Source organism: Dysidea avara, chromosome 8 (genome assembly GCF_963678975.1).
Source record: "Dysidea avara chromosome 8, odDysAvar1.4, whole genome shotgun sequence".
In the NCBI taxonomy this organism is placed as follows: Eukaryota; Metazoa; Porifera; class Demospongiae; order Dictyoceratida; family Dysideidae; genus Dysidea; species Dysidea avara.
This window is the reverse complement of record NC_089279.1, coordinates 19,011,580-19,029,735: the sequence shown is the minus strand read 5'-3', so window position 1 is coordinate 19,029,735 and position 18,156 is coordinate 19,011,580. Positions and strand designations below refer to the sequence as shown.

Sequence of the window (18,156 nt, the reverse complement as noted above, 5' to 3'; positions counted from 1 at the left end):
ACAGTGTGTGAACCTTGTGTATTGTTTATATCCTGCCACCGATAATGTGGCAACATTTTCAAAGGTTACTGAAACATTTAAGAATTTCTGGTAATAAAAAAGTTCAATACTATTGCTGTGGAACTGAAAAAAGCACAATGGGTGTGGTTCAGTTGTTGCTCCAGCACTTAAATCACATGATGCAAATGAATGTATAAAATCATTGTTTTTGATTAAAACATTGGTATCCTCTTCAATGACAATGTTTTGATCACTGCATTTGCCAGTAAAGTGAAGAAACATCTGTCCAGTATTATTCAAAATGGCTATATAGCCATGAAACTTCAACACATCTTTGCGTATCTCATTCTGGATAGTTAATGCAATAATTCCTCGGACACTATTAATACCAGTAAAAAACACAGGACCATCTAGATGCAATGCTGCTCGTGACACATTTATTAAATACTGAGACAATTTATTAAAAGAAAACGTTGTCGTCTCTATAAATATAGCACTTGCTTGTGAACAATAATATGATTCTGCACTGACAAAATCAATCATTTGTAAATTGGTATTATTATGGAATAAGCATTCCACTACAATGAGAGCTATCCTTATGTTACCACTTACTATATCTACAAGATGGTTATGTTGAAATATTTCATTGCCAATAAACTGACAACCAGTAAATTCAACCTTTAGTACAACAGAACATCTAAAGATATCTTCCCCATTAGCTGACATTAGAGAATTAATTTTATTATTCAGAAAATGACAGTTCACAAATTGTATGCCATGCTTATAATAAGCTTTATCATCATATTGTAGAAATGTTGCATGTAACACAAGTAAATTGTCATAACTTATAAATGAAGTGTCTGATATCTTGATGTTAACCACTGCAGAATAACTTTGTAAAGCCAGCAATATTGGATACCTACTTCCCACAACAGCATGAACTAAAATGTACCTCTTTATTTCAACATAGGATTCAGACGGTTTTGTGCTATTATAAATCAATGCTATACCACCATAACAAGAAATGTCCTTTAATGTACTGTTTTTCCTGGAATTTATCAATAGTAACTTGCGATTAGTGTTATTATTATAGACGTTTAAATTTTCCAGCAAGACAGAACCACAGTCATTTATAGTCAATGCTTGTTTATGAAACAACCTAGGTTCTAGTTCATCTGTATTCACATCAGATTGCACTGGTCCACAATCCTTGATCACCATATTCCTGATGATCAGACCAGTGATGTTGATCATTACTATACTAACTGATGTGTTACACTGAATGATTGTGTTGGGTGTTGAGTTAGTAGCTTCACTAATGCCAATAAGTGAAATACCATGAAGATTTCTGATCACAAAATCACTGCGCAAGATGTATCTTCCTGGCAGAAAACGCAACTTTGAATTCGAATCTAACAGTTTGGTGACATAATAATTTAAACCATGACAATTCTGATACACACAAGGGTAACCAGAGTCAGGCTCCACATAAATGACAGCAGCATTTGTAAGATACATAAGAGCATTTAAGAACAGATGGAGCTTCATACTACAAAGTAATCACTAGAAACGCTTACACTGTAATACTGTAATAAAGTGACCAGTAAATTCCTTATGGACATATACACACTTACACACACCAACACTTATCTACATATGTTGATACTGTACATGCAATATATAATTACCTTTTGAAAATTGCAAGTGAATAAGGTTCAATAACGTTACTGTACTTCTAAGAAAACTTATTCAGTAAGTACTGCACCTTTACATTAACAGCATTAAGTGTTGAAATTCAATTTGACAAATAAAATTTTAAGAAAACTACGTATGATTAGTGCACCAAGCTAAATGTGGTATTAAAGAATAACAAACAGTTTGATGAACAAAGTTGAAATATATTTTTAAAAGATGCTTGTGTTACAACAGCAATCACGCAATTGGTTCATTATCAGAATGTGATACAATAAGGCTGAGATCTAATGGTACTTTAACATATCAAAAAAACAGATTATTGGAAATTTTCAACTGAAGAAAAATTGCACAGCACTGAATTTTAACCTCAATTCTTATGAAGTATGCATTAAAACAGCTTATAGAACTTTGCGTGGGTGAGATCAAATGTATTTTAAATTTCATAGGGTACACTTTAGAGCAAACAGTGCTTTATTGCCCAAAGAGTGTTTTATTGTAGGATTAAAGCACTATTTGCAGTGCAATAAAGCACTCTTTGTGGGCAATAAAGCACAGTTTCCCACATGCCCTAGTGCAGGAGCCCGTGGCACTCATGCTAGTCCGACTAATCACCCAAGCCGGTGCAGGCTGATAGCTTGTGCCGTGCTGAGTGATCAATCACCCCAGCCAACATGAGTTCTACCACTGGATTGCTTTTATAAATACTTCGATGATGGGTAGGAGAAGGTAATGTTGCTGTTACGTTTGTTAATGTAAATGGACAAGTCCTGGAGATATCACAGAAATACTTCACCATGTGTCACAATAGAATCATGACCAAAACCTGCCAAAATACGTGATGAACGTCTACCATGCCAAACTATGGTGATCGTTAAACTAGTTTGTGTGCATTCAGGCTGCTAATAATTTGTGCAACGTATGTTAATTATGAGTGAATTATGAGTGTATGGCTGCAAGCTAAGACTAGAAAGTTCCATAAATCATTTAAAGCATTGCCTTGCTCATGCTATATGAAAAATAAAGCACTTAACGTTTGGCATTGATGCTAATAAAGCACTTGGCCTCGCCTCATGCTTTATTAGCAACTCGGCTGTGCACTTCGTGCTTCATTTTTTATATAGCACTTGTGGCAATGCTTTAACATATACGTACAAACTATTCCATGTCCTTTTTGCTTGGTCCTACTGATCAATTAAAAAACATTTCAACAGCCATTGTTCCTTGCCTTATCGAAAATACATGTATCTACGTTACAGTAAAGTTCACAGCTAACATCACAGGCACTCTTGCTGACCCACTCGCATGAAACTCGTGCAACTTTGCAAGTGTGTCTCAAGTACTCGTGCGAGTACCCAAAGCACAAGCACTCCAGCTCATGAGTACTCGAGTGAAACTGGTTTACTAATAGCTACATACAACAAAGCATGTGTAGCTACGTAGCTACGTATTTATGTTCAATCCCTGTGTTACTTTTCATTTTACATAGGAATCGGTGTGCAGATCTGGAGCAGCTATTGCTACATGACATGCAGCTATGTAGCTATAGCTACGTTAAAATATAGTATAGCTCCTACGTACAAGTTATCACTATAAATACATACCTTTACATGTAAATTGCTGTAGTAATTGCTCTATCATATAAGTTTTAGTAAAATACTCATGCAAATTGGCCTCGTATCTTAGTGAAGTCATGCTGTTATCTGGTCAGTACATCTACGTAGTTGCTGAAACCAGTGAAGCATCAAGAATTCGTTACATACCATCAATGCTACATAGCATACAACCATAAATGATCTCATGCCAGCGTCTGTGATGCAGAATATTCAACTCCATGCATTATGTGTCTCAATCCAACAGTGTAGAGGGCTATGGTCCTTTCCCTGTTACTGCATATTCTTTATGTTTTGTTACACCACTTCTATCAAATCTGTACACAATTGGAAGATACATAAATGCACTACAATATGCTCTTTATACCCTCCAAATTTAACAAGAATCCAATACGGCTTGCATAAGTTATGGCAATTTTCGTAAGTAGTGTGAAAATGGAAGATGAAGAAAATACGAAGAAACTTTGAAAGTGCATATCTCAAATATGGCTGTACTGATTTAGCTCAAATGGCCCACCCTGAGGAATGTTTCACAGAAAAAAATGGACTATGTACATTCATTTTCTTGTTCCTGTAAAATACACACTTGTTTGTGTGCCTTGACACAATGACTTTCCTTGGCCGCACAACACACCATCACGTGTCCTGATACAATGAATATTCTGTGTGGTCGTTGGCTACACCTGTACTCCATCATGCAAAACCACTAGTGAATTGCTATGTACAACAAAGCCAGACTTATGGGAGTTGATAAGGATAACACAAGGTATAAACTTTTGTGACAATATTCAGGATAGCTGACGATGATTTCAACTTTCAACCATTGTCTATAGAAATATTTCAACCATATAAATTTGACTGAAATATACAGCAGAAAGCAGTCATAGGCCCTGGAAGCATGTGCCTATAGTACATAATTTTAATACATTTCTAGTTATATTTTGTAATACCATGCAATTACGTATGCAACTTTCCTATGAACAGTTGCTTTAGCAGTGTAGATTAGTAAGTGTTTGGTCAGTGTGGATGCAGCATACGTACCAACACAACAACACGTGTATACAATAAGAAAAGTTTTGCTAACAAACTTACCTTTCTTCTGATATTCTAGGACTAGTTGGTGAAGTTCTATCACGTGAGTGTGCAGTGAAGGATCGACTTCTAAAACTACCACGATCCATACTCTGTGTCCGATGTGGGGTGCTCCCAAGTGGTGCTAGTGTACTCGGTGACTTGGCATCTCGTTTGGGAGTCATCATGGACTGGTAATGCAAATAACAATGATACTTAGGTACATGTAAAGTATGGTTGATCACAACATAGTGATGCACAAATTCTATAGACGTACCATTACACGCAATGCTATGTACATATTTACACAGGTATAAGTGTTGACATATGTTTAGCAGGTAGAAATGACAGTATGGTATACATAATCACCTTAATGGCTTTCATGTGCATATCATTCAGGGTTTCTCTTTCCACACTGTTCTTCAGTTTCAATGCAGCTATTGTCCTCTGAATGGGAATACATGTATGCATGCAGGGAACTGAACATCATAACTACACACATACGTACTTCAAGCTCCTGGTTGGTTTTCTGAGCAGCAGTAAGGTTTGATTCCAGTTTAACTTGTTGTCTCTTGGTGGTCTCTCTTTCCTCTGCTAGTGCCTTCTTAGCCTACACACACACACACATATATACACACCAGCACAACAATATATCCTATATAATCCTTTAAACAAATGTACACGTACAAAAACAGCTTCTGTAGAGTAGTTCTATGTACCTACCTCAGCAAGTTCTTCTTGATAAGTTTTACACTTCATCTGAAGATCACTCAGTTCACTGGAGGGCACTACCACTCCAGCCACTGGTTCAGCACCACTAGCACCTGTATAGTTAATAAGTACATTAGGTTGCTTTGTAACTGAAACACACTATGAATATTTGTGTATATTGTATATGCATGCATGTGTGTTATATGTGTGCATGAGTGTTGTGTGTATGTATGTATGTATGTATGTATGTACGTACGTATGTATGTATGTATGTATGTATGTATGTATGTATGTGTGTGTGTGTGTGTGTGTGTGTAGGTCAACGTTGAAACCGGGTCACTACTGCTGACCCGGATGACCCACTGACCCGGATGTGACCCGGATTAATTAAAGCCGAGACGTGTTTCAGCTAGTCTCGAGTGAGCGAACGAGTCTACATTTTGAGCGTTCCATTCGTGTTGAGTAAATATTGCAACTTCAGCCTAGCTGTAGGTTGAAGACCAAAAAAAAAAAAAAAGGTCTTCACCTACTGACAATAGCTACCCCTCACCATAGATACCCTCAGTTTCGTGCTACATACTACACTTACTAACAAATGGGCGTGGCTGAGCGTATGTTGGTAATGCGATAAGTGGGCGTGGCTCACGAAAGAGCTACGCGGTAGCGTTTATAAGTTCCACGTCGTCAAACGAACAATTTCGTTTCTCACGTGATCCAATCCGGGTCAGACCCGGATAAATTGTAAACCGGGTCAGACCCGGATGACCCGGAGAAAATGTGACCTGGATGACCCAGATGACCCGACCCGGTTTCAACGCTGGTGTAGGTGCACCATTATCGTGATATCGAAAAAAAGTTGATTTTAACTAGAGGTGTACCGATATACCGATACATATCGTATCGGTGGCCGATATAGACATTTATACTATATCGGTGGGAGCCGATATTGCTGCTAAAAACCGATACGATACACCGATATACAACTGAACTATCTTGAGAACACTGTCCAATGATCAAGCCATATTATAAACCCTATTATTTAGCTAACAAGGGTGGGAAACAGTAGTTATCTTCCTTGTCTAAAAGCAGTACACTACGCGAAGCCATCTAAGTACGTGGATAATTACTGCTTTGTTGTCACAAAGCTTACCAATCATACAACAAACACTCATAGTGGTGGGCCTGGGGAAACAGCAAAAAGATGAACCAAGAGCAGCATAAAACAATCAGCCATCTTTACAAGCCATTAAAATTCGGAGTAATCCGGACTAATCTTGGCAGGGGCATGTATTAAAATATTTGTGGGTGCCTTATAGTCTGAGCTGTCAATAGAGGCCACACCACCATGGGTAACCAAGCATAGCCAATGATCTTAACACTGTCTTCAGTAGTTTCTTCAGTAGCTAAGTTAAACATGGCATATGTGGTTCCTCAAACATAAATAGCTACACTTAGTTATATCGGTATATCGTATCAGTATCGTATCGGTTTGAAAATGATTAATCCATATCGTATCGGTATCGGATCGGTTTAGTTTTCTTATATCGGTACACCTCTAATTTTAACAGATATTTTACTAGTCACCCAGACTTATGTATGGTTGACCTTGTTGCACTGTGGGTAACACACTGTGGATAACACATGAGCCTTGAAATGCAAACTGTTTCATAGTGGCCAAGGGTTTAATTCCCAAACTAGGCTACTATTTTTTTCATTTCACACAACCTTTTATGTTCAGATGCAGCCCACTACTACACAATGATCAGTATCACAATCAGTAATTCTGTAGCCATTACATCGATTATCAGAATATTGTTAAATTTCCATATCGGTGCATTTCTAGTGTGTGTGTGAGTGAGTGTGTGTGAGTGAGTGTGTGTGAATGAGTGTGTGTGAGTGAGTGTGTGTGAGTGAGTGTGTGTGAGTGAGTGTGTGTGAGTGAGTGTGTGTGAGTGAGTGTGTGTGAGTGAGTGTGTGTGAGTGAGTGTGTGTGAGTGAGTGTGTGTGAGTGAGTGTGTGTGAGTGAGTGTGTGTGAGTGAGTGTGTGTGAGTGAGTGTGTGTGAGTGAGTGTGTGTGAGTGAGTGTGTGTGAGTGAGTGTGTGTGTGTGAGTGAGTGTGAGTGAGTGTGTGTGAGTGTGTATGCATGTACGTGTATGTGAATATGTGGCTTGTCAGTGGAAGAACGTTACCATTGAGTACCTCACTCTCAAGTTATAACCTACATGCAGGAATGCACGTACATACATATGAATATTCATATGATTTACAGTGTACCTACACTACACCACACATGTACAATACTCACCAATGTGCTGATTCAATTGTCGTTCTAGTTGCAGAGAGTATTGATGAGCTTTAGCTAAATCTCTAGTTAGATCTGGACTGCCAGACAACATAGACTTCAACCTCTTGACTTCACCTTTGTATTAAATGAGCAACATATCATATTACAAACAATACACATGCAGTGGAAATGTGCAGGTTTGATACATACGTGTAATGTACAAAGATTAACAAGTTGATGTTATGCTACTTCTAAAATCCAGGCACCCATGCAGTTAATACTATCCCATTCTGACTAAATAGGCAAATAATCGACCATGTATATAATTTAGCTTGCATTCATGCTATTATTTCAGCTACACCCCCTGTAGATAATTACATTTGTAAATACTGTAATTTAGCATATTTTGTAATTCATGAATTATTTTGTAATTTGGTAATTATGTTGATATGCACTGCTAAGGAAGCGTAACTCTAACAAACCACTTTAAACCACAAATTACACACAAAAGTATCTTCTTAATTGTTTCATAGTGTATCTATCATGTGAATTGTTTTGAGAAAGCCTTAAGGCTATCCTTCCTTTACATAAGTATGGGCCACGCCCCATTTTCTTTGAAAGGATTTGTTATTTCTGGTAGCCTGCAAAGCCATATATGTTATTTTTCGGTTTATGTCCATATAGCCCATTGTGAAAGGCATTCATAATGTTTTTAGGAACACACTTTACCCGTTTTTGAAGCTGGCACGAATAAACCACTTCACAGCAAAAGCTTACCTACCGGAAAAGTTTATATTGGTTTTGTGCAGCCTTCATTCCATATATGAAGGCTGCTTTTGATACAAAACTATTTGCTCACATGGGCGAAATGACACGGACTCTCTCTCACACACACACACACACACACACACACACACACACACACACACACACACACACACACACACACACACACACACACACACACACAACACACACACTTTCCAAAACAATTACAGTAATGGGGCGTGCGCCTGGTTAACAACAGCAAATACATATGGTGGGACCTCCATTATCTGAACAACTGTATACCAGTTCATTCACAGAGCCATTCACACCTATTCAAGGTTTGTTGAATTAGCACACTTACCAGGGCTTGAAATAACATCCAACAATCAGCCAATTTCTGGTCAATATTGCATATTGACTGGTTGATTTTATTGTTGTTCGGACATTGCGGCTGGATAAATCAGAATGCTACACTACTGCTGGAGAGCAGCCTTACGAAGGTAATTAAGCTGTTTGCTTATGGTTTGTGGCCACAAGCTTTACCTCAAGCCAAATGAATGTGCAAAATCCATGTTATCCGGTGTTTGTTACCTTTGACTTGTGGGATGCATGAAGCTTAAAGACTGTTGTACTTGACTAGAAACAGTATTGACTAGAAACAGTATATTACATTATTTTATGACATGGTTACATTACTATTGGCATGACTACATCTTTAATACTGAAAGCTTAATACTGGGTACCAGTACATTTTTATAGCAGGACAAAATCTGTATCGGGAGCCCTGCTTTCTGTAATAGTATTGACAAAATACTCTAATAGAGCAGTCACTTAAGGTCCTACCATATGTACATATGATAATAAAATTGACACTGCTACATACGTATGTACATAGAGAGAAATGACAAACTTCTTAGATCAACATTTTCCACTGTCACTTTAGTCACTTCAGGATTGTGTTCCACCTTGTACTTTAAGTGATTGATTTCATCTTTCATCAGACGCTGCAGAAGCAATGAAAAAGATCCTTACCAAGCAGTACAGCACACAGGAAAACAACAGTAATAGAACAAAAGTTGCCAGTATTATGCAAATGAAGCAAACATAACAAATGATACACAAACAGTTTGAACTCATGATAGTGACCATCATGAGTTCAACACACACTCATTGTTGCTTTATTTCTTTCTTTGTTCATATCCTTGTGTTCACAATTTGATGATAGCACACTGCTTCACATTTCAGGGATTCTTAGAAGTGGAGGTGGGGGGAGGTTAATTAAACATACGTACATACATTCATCTGTTAGCATGCTTGACCTGTAGAGTAGGATGATTTTCAGCAACACATTATTTGTGACATGCAGTACATAAAGATAAAACTCCAGCACAGGGAACATGCACTGTGTGTACAAGTGACTTAGCACACTAATCTAATTTAACTTAACTAACCCTGCTCACACCCTTCACTGACTACATTATGTGTGACAAAACCTGGCTTCAGTGTACAAAGCTTCATTAGTAGATATGATGATTATAAGTGTAGTCATTGTGTAGTAACTTCACAGTACCTACAAACTACGCAAACAAAATTTCCACCACGTATTCATTAGCTATCACTGTGTGGGTGTATAAGTTCTGGTGCCCAAAATATGTCCTTTTTGGGGTGGCTTTCTTGTGTGAGTAATAACATGTCAAGTGGTAGTAATAGGGGAGGAGGAGGTGGGCTTAGTATAGGAGCATAAAAATGGAGCAAGACAAGAGGTCCAATTTGGGCACTCCATGGACTCTCCTTCCACTCGAATCACTTCCAAATGAAGGAGATAACAGAAATGGCAAGCTCTCCAAGGCTTCCCAGCTCACTACACACCATTCTAACAAAGCTATGACCACAAAATGGCACCAAACTTCCACTCGTGACTTTCACAGGGTCTGATAAAAGCTGTTGTAGACCCCAGACTTGCCAGTTCTGAAGGAAGATAGAGTGGAATGATAGTGTATTAGGCCAGCAATCCATTAGTGGTGAAAAAGTAAGTTTGATTTTGTGCACATGGAAGCTGGGTTATCTCTAATCCGGTCGCATATATACAACTACTGTACATTTAGCACCATAGGCAGTGCAAATGGTACTAATCCGTGTAGTTCATTTGTTATGCAATCACATTCATACACAGATACATGTGTAGGACACCACTAGTAGTTAAAAGTATTGTTCACATAAGGTGAATGTGTAACCCACATATAACAGGACAGGTACAGCTAATATTAACACAAGTATTACATACAATAGTTTCTGCTTCCAGGTCAGTAACACCATCTGCTGATCTAGCTTTCTCCAGGTTGCTGATGTGCGCTTCTCTCAATCTCAGGATCATTTTTGTTGACTAGTACAATATATATATATAATACATACTACACGCGAATTAGTATTAAACATGTACAAATCAACTTTAAAACAGCATAGGTGTGTTAATTATATAACATCCAACTGTGAGTTGCATTATAGTCAGTGAAACAGCTCTTAATCATATATACACAAAGACTTAACAGAGAAGTATAATAATGTGAATACATTTGTAAGTTCATGTTGTATGCTCTACTAGAGTAAATAAAAAAAAATTGTTCACAATTTGTTGCCAGTCAACTTCACTGTACACATGATATTATTATGGCCAATGTATTCCGTATGTACAATCAAGGGTTCATAATATGAACTCTTGGTACAATGTACATACTTGCACACACATCATGTTGCATCTTATGATGTGTACATCTTTTGTGAATGTACAGATAGTGTTGAGCTGTTACTTTTAAAAAGTAATATATTACTTATTACTGCGATGAAACGCATTACAGTTATATATTACTTCAGCTTTAAAGTAATTAGATATATCACATATTACACAATGTATAAAGGTACTTCTATATTACAACAACGTGCTAGTAGTGAGCATTAACACTTTGTTACATCAAGACACACGGTAGTGTGTCGTGCAGCCCAAGAAGCCGGTGCGCAACACCGTGAGTATATTGACAGGAAGAAAATGTGATTTTCGCACTTCCGTAGCTCTGTGCTGCCTTTACGAAACAAGACGATTTTTGCTGTGGACATGCCCGCCATCTTCAGTACTCCACATACTAAATTTGAGCAAAATCATTTCAAGTGTTCCCGAGATATGCGACTTCAAAAATTGGCTTAGTTTCTTCAGTTTCTTCTTATTTTCCTTCCTCTTTTTGCACACTTACAAAAACTGCCATAAAACGTGAATGCCATATACGATTGCCTTGAATTTTGGCACACAGAAGGAAGGGGGGAGGGAGGTATAAAAGCACATCTTGGTACCAAGTTTGGCTGAAATATGATAAACAGTGAAGGAGTTATTAGCGATTATTCACAAAAAAATAACACTAATATGTTTTCATGCCTACAGGGTAAACCGCTTATGGGAAGAAGCTGAAAATCGGTGGGTGAATAGGTTAACTATTGAACCTCAAAACTTTTGTGGTTTGAAAGAAATCGAGCTAAAACCACAAGACACAACGAAAAAACCAACAGTGTGTAACAATTATGCAACTGAGATTATCTAATAATAAAAGAAAGACTACTTACCACGCCTACCAGAAAAGCTGCTTGGAGTAATGCTTTGAAAATCGCTGTACAGATGAAGTAATCATCTTAGAAAGGCTCTTCAATGGTGTAGAAGAATCAGACGTAAAGCCACGGAGTTACAACATGAAATCCAACTTGGTGTAGCAAGTGCGAGATCGAGATACTCTAATAGAGCAGTCACCCTGAAGAGAGATCGGCTAGAAACAAGTAACCTGTATAGAGATCAGCCATAAACAAATCACCCTGTAGAGAGATCAATTAGGAAGAAGTCACCCAGTAGAGAGTTCAGCTAGAAATAAGTCGCCCAGTAGAGAGATTAGCTACAAACAAGCCACCCTATAGAAATATGTGATGGAAACAAATCACCATGTAGAGAGTTCAGCTAGAAACAAGTCACTCTGAAAAGAGTTCAGCTACAAACAATGAGAGTTTCAGCTACAGTTCGGGTATGTACAGTATAAGAAGTCACCTTATTACTTACAGCATGTGATTATCATTCAGTGTTAAATATACAAATATTTTTAATCTGACAAAATGCTATACACACAATTGCTTCTTTTGTTCCACAATTCCTGCAGTAAAGAAAAGAACACAAGTTGAAAGGAAGCACCAAAGCCAGTTTATGGCCGGCTTTGTGGTTTGCAATATAAAAAGATATCTAAACAAAAAAAACAGTGCGGCCTCCAAAAAGGCTATGGTGAAAAAAGATGTGAAATCCAAGGTGGCAGCCAAGAAATGGCTGTGATGGTAGGTTAATGGCAAAAATTTTAATTACGACATTTTCAGGTGAATTTGGTGCCGAATCCTACTGAAACTTGGAGGAAGCAATCCAAATTCACCTGAATTGTCATAATTAAAATTTTTGCCACTAACCTACCATCACAGCCATTTCTTGGCCACCACTTTGGATTTCTTTGAGCGCCGCACTCTTTTTTTATAGCTTGGCTGTTTTGGTTTAGATAATATTATTACAGTAATGAGTAACGCCTTAGTACTTCGTTAGGTAATATTACAGTAACGAGTAGTAATGAGCTACTTTAGTAACACATTACTTACGTAAAGTAACTATCCATTAGAAACTACTAGCATAAGAAATGTAGCATGTTATACTACTTAGCAACTGTATCATACAGTACGATAGTACTGTATAGTAGGGGCGACGAAGGTGTGGGTGTGGTCCACGAAATAAATCAAGCCAAAATCATCTTCGCAAATCTTTCACAGCCACTTGACAGCATTGATCAGGTATGATCAAGCCTAAACATGTCTTCAAAACAACCCGAAGCATTTTTGACTAGGTGCTACGAAATTTAAAAAAAAATTATTTTTGCGAATTTTCTACTGCCTGCCTGCCTGCCTGATGCGTTCAGTCAAGCATAGCGGAAAATTGGCTACAGCTACAGCCTTACTTCTTTCATGAAAATGCTTAGAATTTCATGGAGATGAAACCTTTAGTATTTTAAATATCCTACAATGTATGCGCTATTGTTTTACTGATTTTCCTTTGATCTTTCTTTATCATGGCCATCGCTCATCAGTAGGGCTTCCATAATCATACCGGTACATTACACAGTAATATATTGGAATACACATGTTATCGCACCAAACTTTTAGAACATGTTTGTGATTTTGACGTTTGGTTTATACGGGACCTATCGTACATCGTCGACAAAATACACAGGCAAGACATCCTGTTTAGTATTAGTGTGTTTGTTGTTAGCAAAGTTAAGCAGATAGGTTTAACTGCTTGCATTTCTAAATGCATTTCTTTGCGACCAACGCATTCTTCGCTATTACAGTATTAGTCTTGCTAAACCCTGTTGTTACATAATTGTATATGAAAAATACAATTGAAGGGTTTGATTGTCATTATTGCTTTGTATTTTTTCTGAGGTAATATTCGGAGCGATAATGCCTTCAAAGGAAGTGGCACGGAGTAATATAAGGAAAAGTAAAAAATAAGGACTATTATGAAGCTCACAAAGATGACACACACTTTAAATAAAAGGAAAACTACAGCAGTGAAGACAGATCACAGCACCATCTCGATGAATATTACAAGCATGTGACAGGTTCACGTATGAAATCTGCTGAAAGCACCAAAGCATCATATGGCAAAAATGTGGAGAAATCTTGTAAAAATACAGCTGACCATGCTACTATAAACATTTGGAAAAATCCCGGGAAGACACAACTGAACGCTCTAAAATGTGGACGTATTACTGCACGTCATAGCGTAGCCCTGCTTCTTTCATGAGCCACACCCACTTACGTAAATTACTGTCTGTAGACATGTGATAGCCACACCCATTCATCAGTCTGTAGGTATGCACGAATCCACGTACATTGTTGTCTGCAGGCTTTTGTAGAGCCACGCTCACTGATCAGTTGTTATTGTACGAGTCATAATCTAGTATAATAGTGCTGTGATTAACTCTTAAAATATTGTGATTGGTTTTGTGAAAAGCAGGCTATTTAGTGGTCATGAGCTTGCAAAAAAACTTCACAAACAAGTATAAGAAAAAATTTGGAATTTTAAATTAGAGTAGGGACAGTGTATAGTGCTGTAATAAAAAGTACCAAAACAAGCTGGATCAGAGTAGTACGTAATGTCCAAATACTGTAAAACAATAAGAAGTGAATATCCCTACTGTGCATTGAGTGTAGCACAGTAGGGATATTCACTTCTTATTGTTTTACAGTATTTGGACATTACGTACTACTCCGATCCAGCTTGTTTCAGTACTTTTTATTGCAGCACTATACACTGTCCCTACTCTAATATAAAATTCCAAATTTTTTTCTTTTACTTGTTATATTATGTAATGTGTTACAAAAGTAACATGTTATGCCCAACACTGTGTACAGAGATAAACCTTGATAACATGCATGAGTATGATTGTATTTCTCACTTGTAAGAACCTCTCTTTCTTGTTCAGCATTTCTTCTAGTTGGTCCATCCTCTCAGCCAAAGCCTTTAAAAAAGAATGTATCCTGTTAGCATCTACCTAGGGATAATGTATCTTACCATTTTATCACTCTCAGCCTTGCTCCTTGCTGCCATGTTGTTGCTGAGTATTTCCTTTAACTCTCTTATTGACTTGTTATCATCAGATGTAAATGACCCTAACAATTAGCATCCAGTTCACAACTTATTCACCCTATGCACACATGCACATGCACACACAGTAATACACACACATGCATACAATACACACAACACACATGGTCACCAGGTGTGTGAACATACTCCATAAACTACAGTTACCCATGCAAGTATGTATGTGTGTACTGTACAATGTTTAAATGGTAAGGAATTCTTCACTCACATACGTGTACATACATAAGTACCTAGATGAGGAGATTCTGGAACTTCAGGAGGAATACCAGCTAAAGTGACAATAGTAGCAAATGTAAAACAGTACAGCCATGTATAAAAATTATATAACCTTTAGCATTTTCCAGTGCTGCTTTTAACTTCTTAATCTCAGCTTGTAGCTGCATTACGTTACCTGTAGTGTCTTCATTAACCACAGCCTACAATAAGAGGGTCATGTGTAGTTTCTAAAAATGATTCACTCTGACCTTATTCTTAATCATCTTTGCTCGACGGGCAAAGTTCACAGTAGACAAAGTTTCTCCAAAACATTTTGCGTTAGGGTGTACATTAGCAACAAGAAATGTCTTGGCATTGCCTCCAAGAGAGTCCTGCAACCAAGTGCCAACACTGTCATATGTATATATAATACAAACAGCACACTGCACATGCAGCACACGGCATGTAGCAATACAACACTACACATGCCTCAAGTGGTTACAATGTCTGCACCTGCTTTAAACAGGCTGAGTGTTCAATTACAGTTTTACAGAAAGCTCATTATTAAAAATACAAGTACATTAGTATCACAAGGTACGTACTATGGCTACTAATAATAATAAAAAAATCATCCAACACAAATTTGAAATTGTAAAATATGTGAGTAAGCAATATTGCTGTAACCAATAGCAACGAAGTAGGAGACAATAATGAATGATAATGAGCAAATGTAAAATTATCTGGAGAATTATTTGGCTATAAATTATTTCCATCATCTCCTTGTAGCAGCAGGCTAAACATTTATGCTCATATTTGCAGTAGCACAGCACACATTAAAGTAAAAGAAACTATAAGTTACAGGACACATTTTATTAGGTTGTGTGGCCACTAGCATTTTATCTGTACATCACATACATGATTCACTACACTCAAGCAGGGCACTACATTACCATGGGAACAGGTTAGTCCTATCAAAGTGTCAACGGATGCTGTACACTCAACAGTGCACAGCATCTCAATGCATACTACCAACTCTAATACAACAACCACTGGCAACAAAATATTCTAATAGAACAACCATAACAACCCAAAATGATAGTACGGTGTAAACCCATAATTTCACCTCTTAAACACTCACTATACAATACATAAAAGTATTGCATAAACGAATACAAACTTTAAGAGGAGGAAAAAATCGATTAAAAATCAGTGTTCAATTTATATGCATAAAATCCATTAGTGCACATGAATGTACGTACCTAGGTTCTCTTTGATAACAGAATCATTAATAATTTAGATCATGAAAGTAATGGTACTACGTGTACATGTGTATACAACACACATATTCTCCCTAAATAACACAAAATACTGTACTACAAGTTTGTTCATACCCTCAACAGAAAAGTCAGCCTGCTGTCACGATAGTGAACATGTCTCTGTTTGCCATGAGTGATATCCACCAGTGCTAGTATAACATTACCTAATGCTGATAGTGATCTATTGATGTTGCCTGCCTCCTATAAATATCAGTAACATATGTAAAGCACTTACTTCCTATGATGTGTTTGTTGTGTGTGTGTGTGTGTACGTGCGTGCGTGTGTGTTAGTATGTTATAGATGTACTATGTTGCTGCATGCATATATACAAATTATAGTAATCGAAATGTAATTTTGTCTAAGAATTTGCATGTACAGAAAATGTATAACCTTCAAAAGTTTTGAACATGTAATCTCTAACACACCTTCAATCTCACTCCTTCTGTCTGAGCATCACGTTGTCTCTCGGAGCCAGCAAGGTCAACCAAGTTTAGTAAGGAGGTACGGATCTTAGCTACACTATCACGAGAATCCTGCAATAAATACAACATGATATTAGCAGGCTCTACAAACATATCATATGTACGTAATCAAAAGTTTTATAGCAAAGTACTGCTTAAAATTAAGTTATTGTACAGGAACATTTCTAACTTGCACACTTCAGTATAGCATCTTCCAGTAAATTCTAAGTAGGAAAAAAATCGTGCAATAACAATTCAGGCAAGGACTTCTTTTCACTTCCTTCCTCCTTATGACTGCACTTGATTATTAGGCTGGATTCATGACACTGTAATTTACCTCTCGAACACAACATCACGACAACTTGTAACTCCCCACCACCACAACATATAAACTAATTTATTAGCACACAAATGTAGCACCAGTACTACTACTATGGTCTGTGAGCTGTATAGTGCTTTGCATGAGTAACTCCCATAGTCAGTCGTTCATGATCATTTCTTCATTTTCTTTGATTTGCTTATGCAGGAACATGTGTTTCAGTAAACAACTGTTGCATTTCTACAGAAATTCAGCTGGTCAGCTATTTGATTTTCTAGCCCCCTTTGTTATGTAGCATAGATGATAGTGTCTGTATATTATCTATGATGCTCGTAAACAAGTTACATACATACTAATAAATGTGTCATGATAATAAATTTTATTACAATGCCTTATTTTTGATTTTGCACTACATGATATCATCATGTTGTGATAATCCACAAGAAAAAAAAGGAAAATTTCAAAATCTTTTCTCTACACACAAAGCAGTTGAAGAGCACAACACTACAAATCGATTGACACACATTTTTGCAAAGCAAAAGAAATTGAAGAACTTACAGCCTGTTTATACGTACTACAAAATTGTTCTGAATGAGTTTGCATCAGGTGCGATCCAGTTCAATTGCTGTGCGGCATTTATACCACGAAGGTTGGGACCGATCCAATTAGCAAAAAACTTAAACCCACAGTCATAATTTTCAGATTGTTGATAGAGTAAAGGATTTCTGCTGTCTGTTATCATCAGCTTAGTAGGCATGATAGAGTCTTAAGTGTTGACAACAACTTCTCAATTCTGTGGAGTTGGATGACTATTTACTGACGCGTGTACCTGTTTGCTCTTGAGCCCTTATGTTGTTCTTGAGGTCGTCCTTCCGTATCGTCGCCTAAATACTTTGCTGTTGCTTCATTTCATTACAGTTGCCATTTCAAGCTGTAGTTCTCCACATCCCTGGCAGGCCCATTTCAGAGCGGTTCAACACACTTCGGTTCGATA

At 37.4% G+C, this 18,156-nt stretch overlaps 1 protein-coding gene across 2 annotated transcripts in view; it reads right to left on the bottom strand.

Annotated features, from left to right (window-relative positions):
• Positions 1-18,156, bottom strand: part of LOC136262729 (kinesin-like protein KIF15-B) — a 60,806-nt gene that overhangs the window by 30,597 nt on the left and 12,053 nt on the right. For both annotated transcript variants that reach the window (XM_066057108.1, XM_066057109.1), the window contains exons 9-22: positions 16,808-16,915; positions 16,457-16,582; positions 15,335-15,457; positions 15,199-15,286; positions 15,101-15,139; positions 14,778-14,875; positions 14,662-14,724; positions 10,425-10,523; positions 9,051-9,144; positions 7,394-7,507; positions 5,100-5,200; positions 4,885-4,986; positions 4,746-4,823; positions 4,398-4,567 (exon numbers count right to left, since the gene is read on the bottom strand). In XM_066057108.1, coding sequence (XP_065913180.1) covers positions 4,398-4,567; positions 4,746-4,823; positions 4,885-4,986; positions 5,100-5,200; positions 7,394-7,507; positions 9,051-9,144; positions 10,425-10,523; positions 14,662-14,724; positions 14,778-14,875; positions 15,101-15,139; positions 15,199-15,286; positions 15,335-15,457; positions 16,457-16,582; positions 16,808-16,915 — 1,403 coding nt within the window. The remainder of the gene's footprint in view (positions 1-4,397; positions 4,568-4,745; positions 4,824-4,884; positions 4,987-5,099; positions 5,201-7,393; positions 7,508-9,050; positions 9,145-10,424; positions 10,524-14,661; positions 14,725-14,777; positions 14,876-15,100; positions 15,140-15,198; positions 15,287-15,334; positions 15,458-16,456; positions 16,583-16,807; positions 16,916-18,156) is intronic.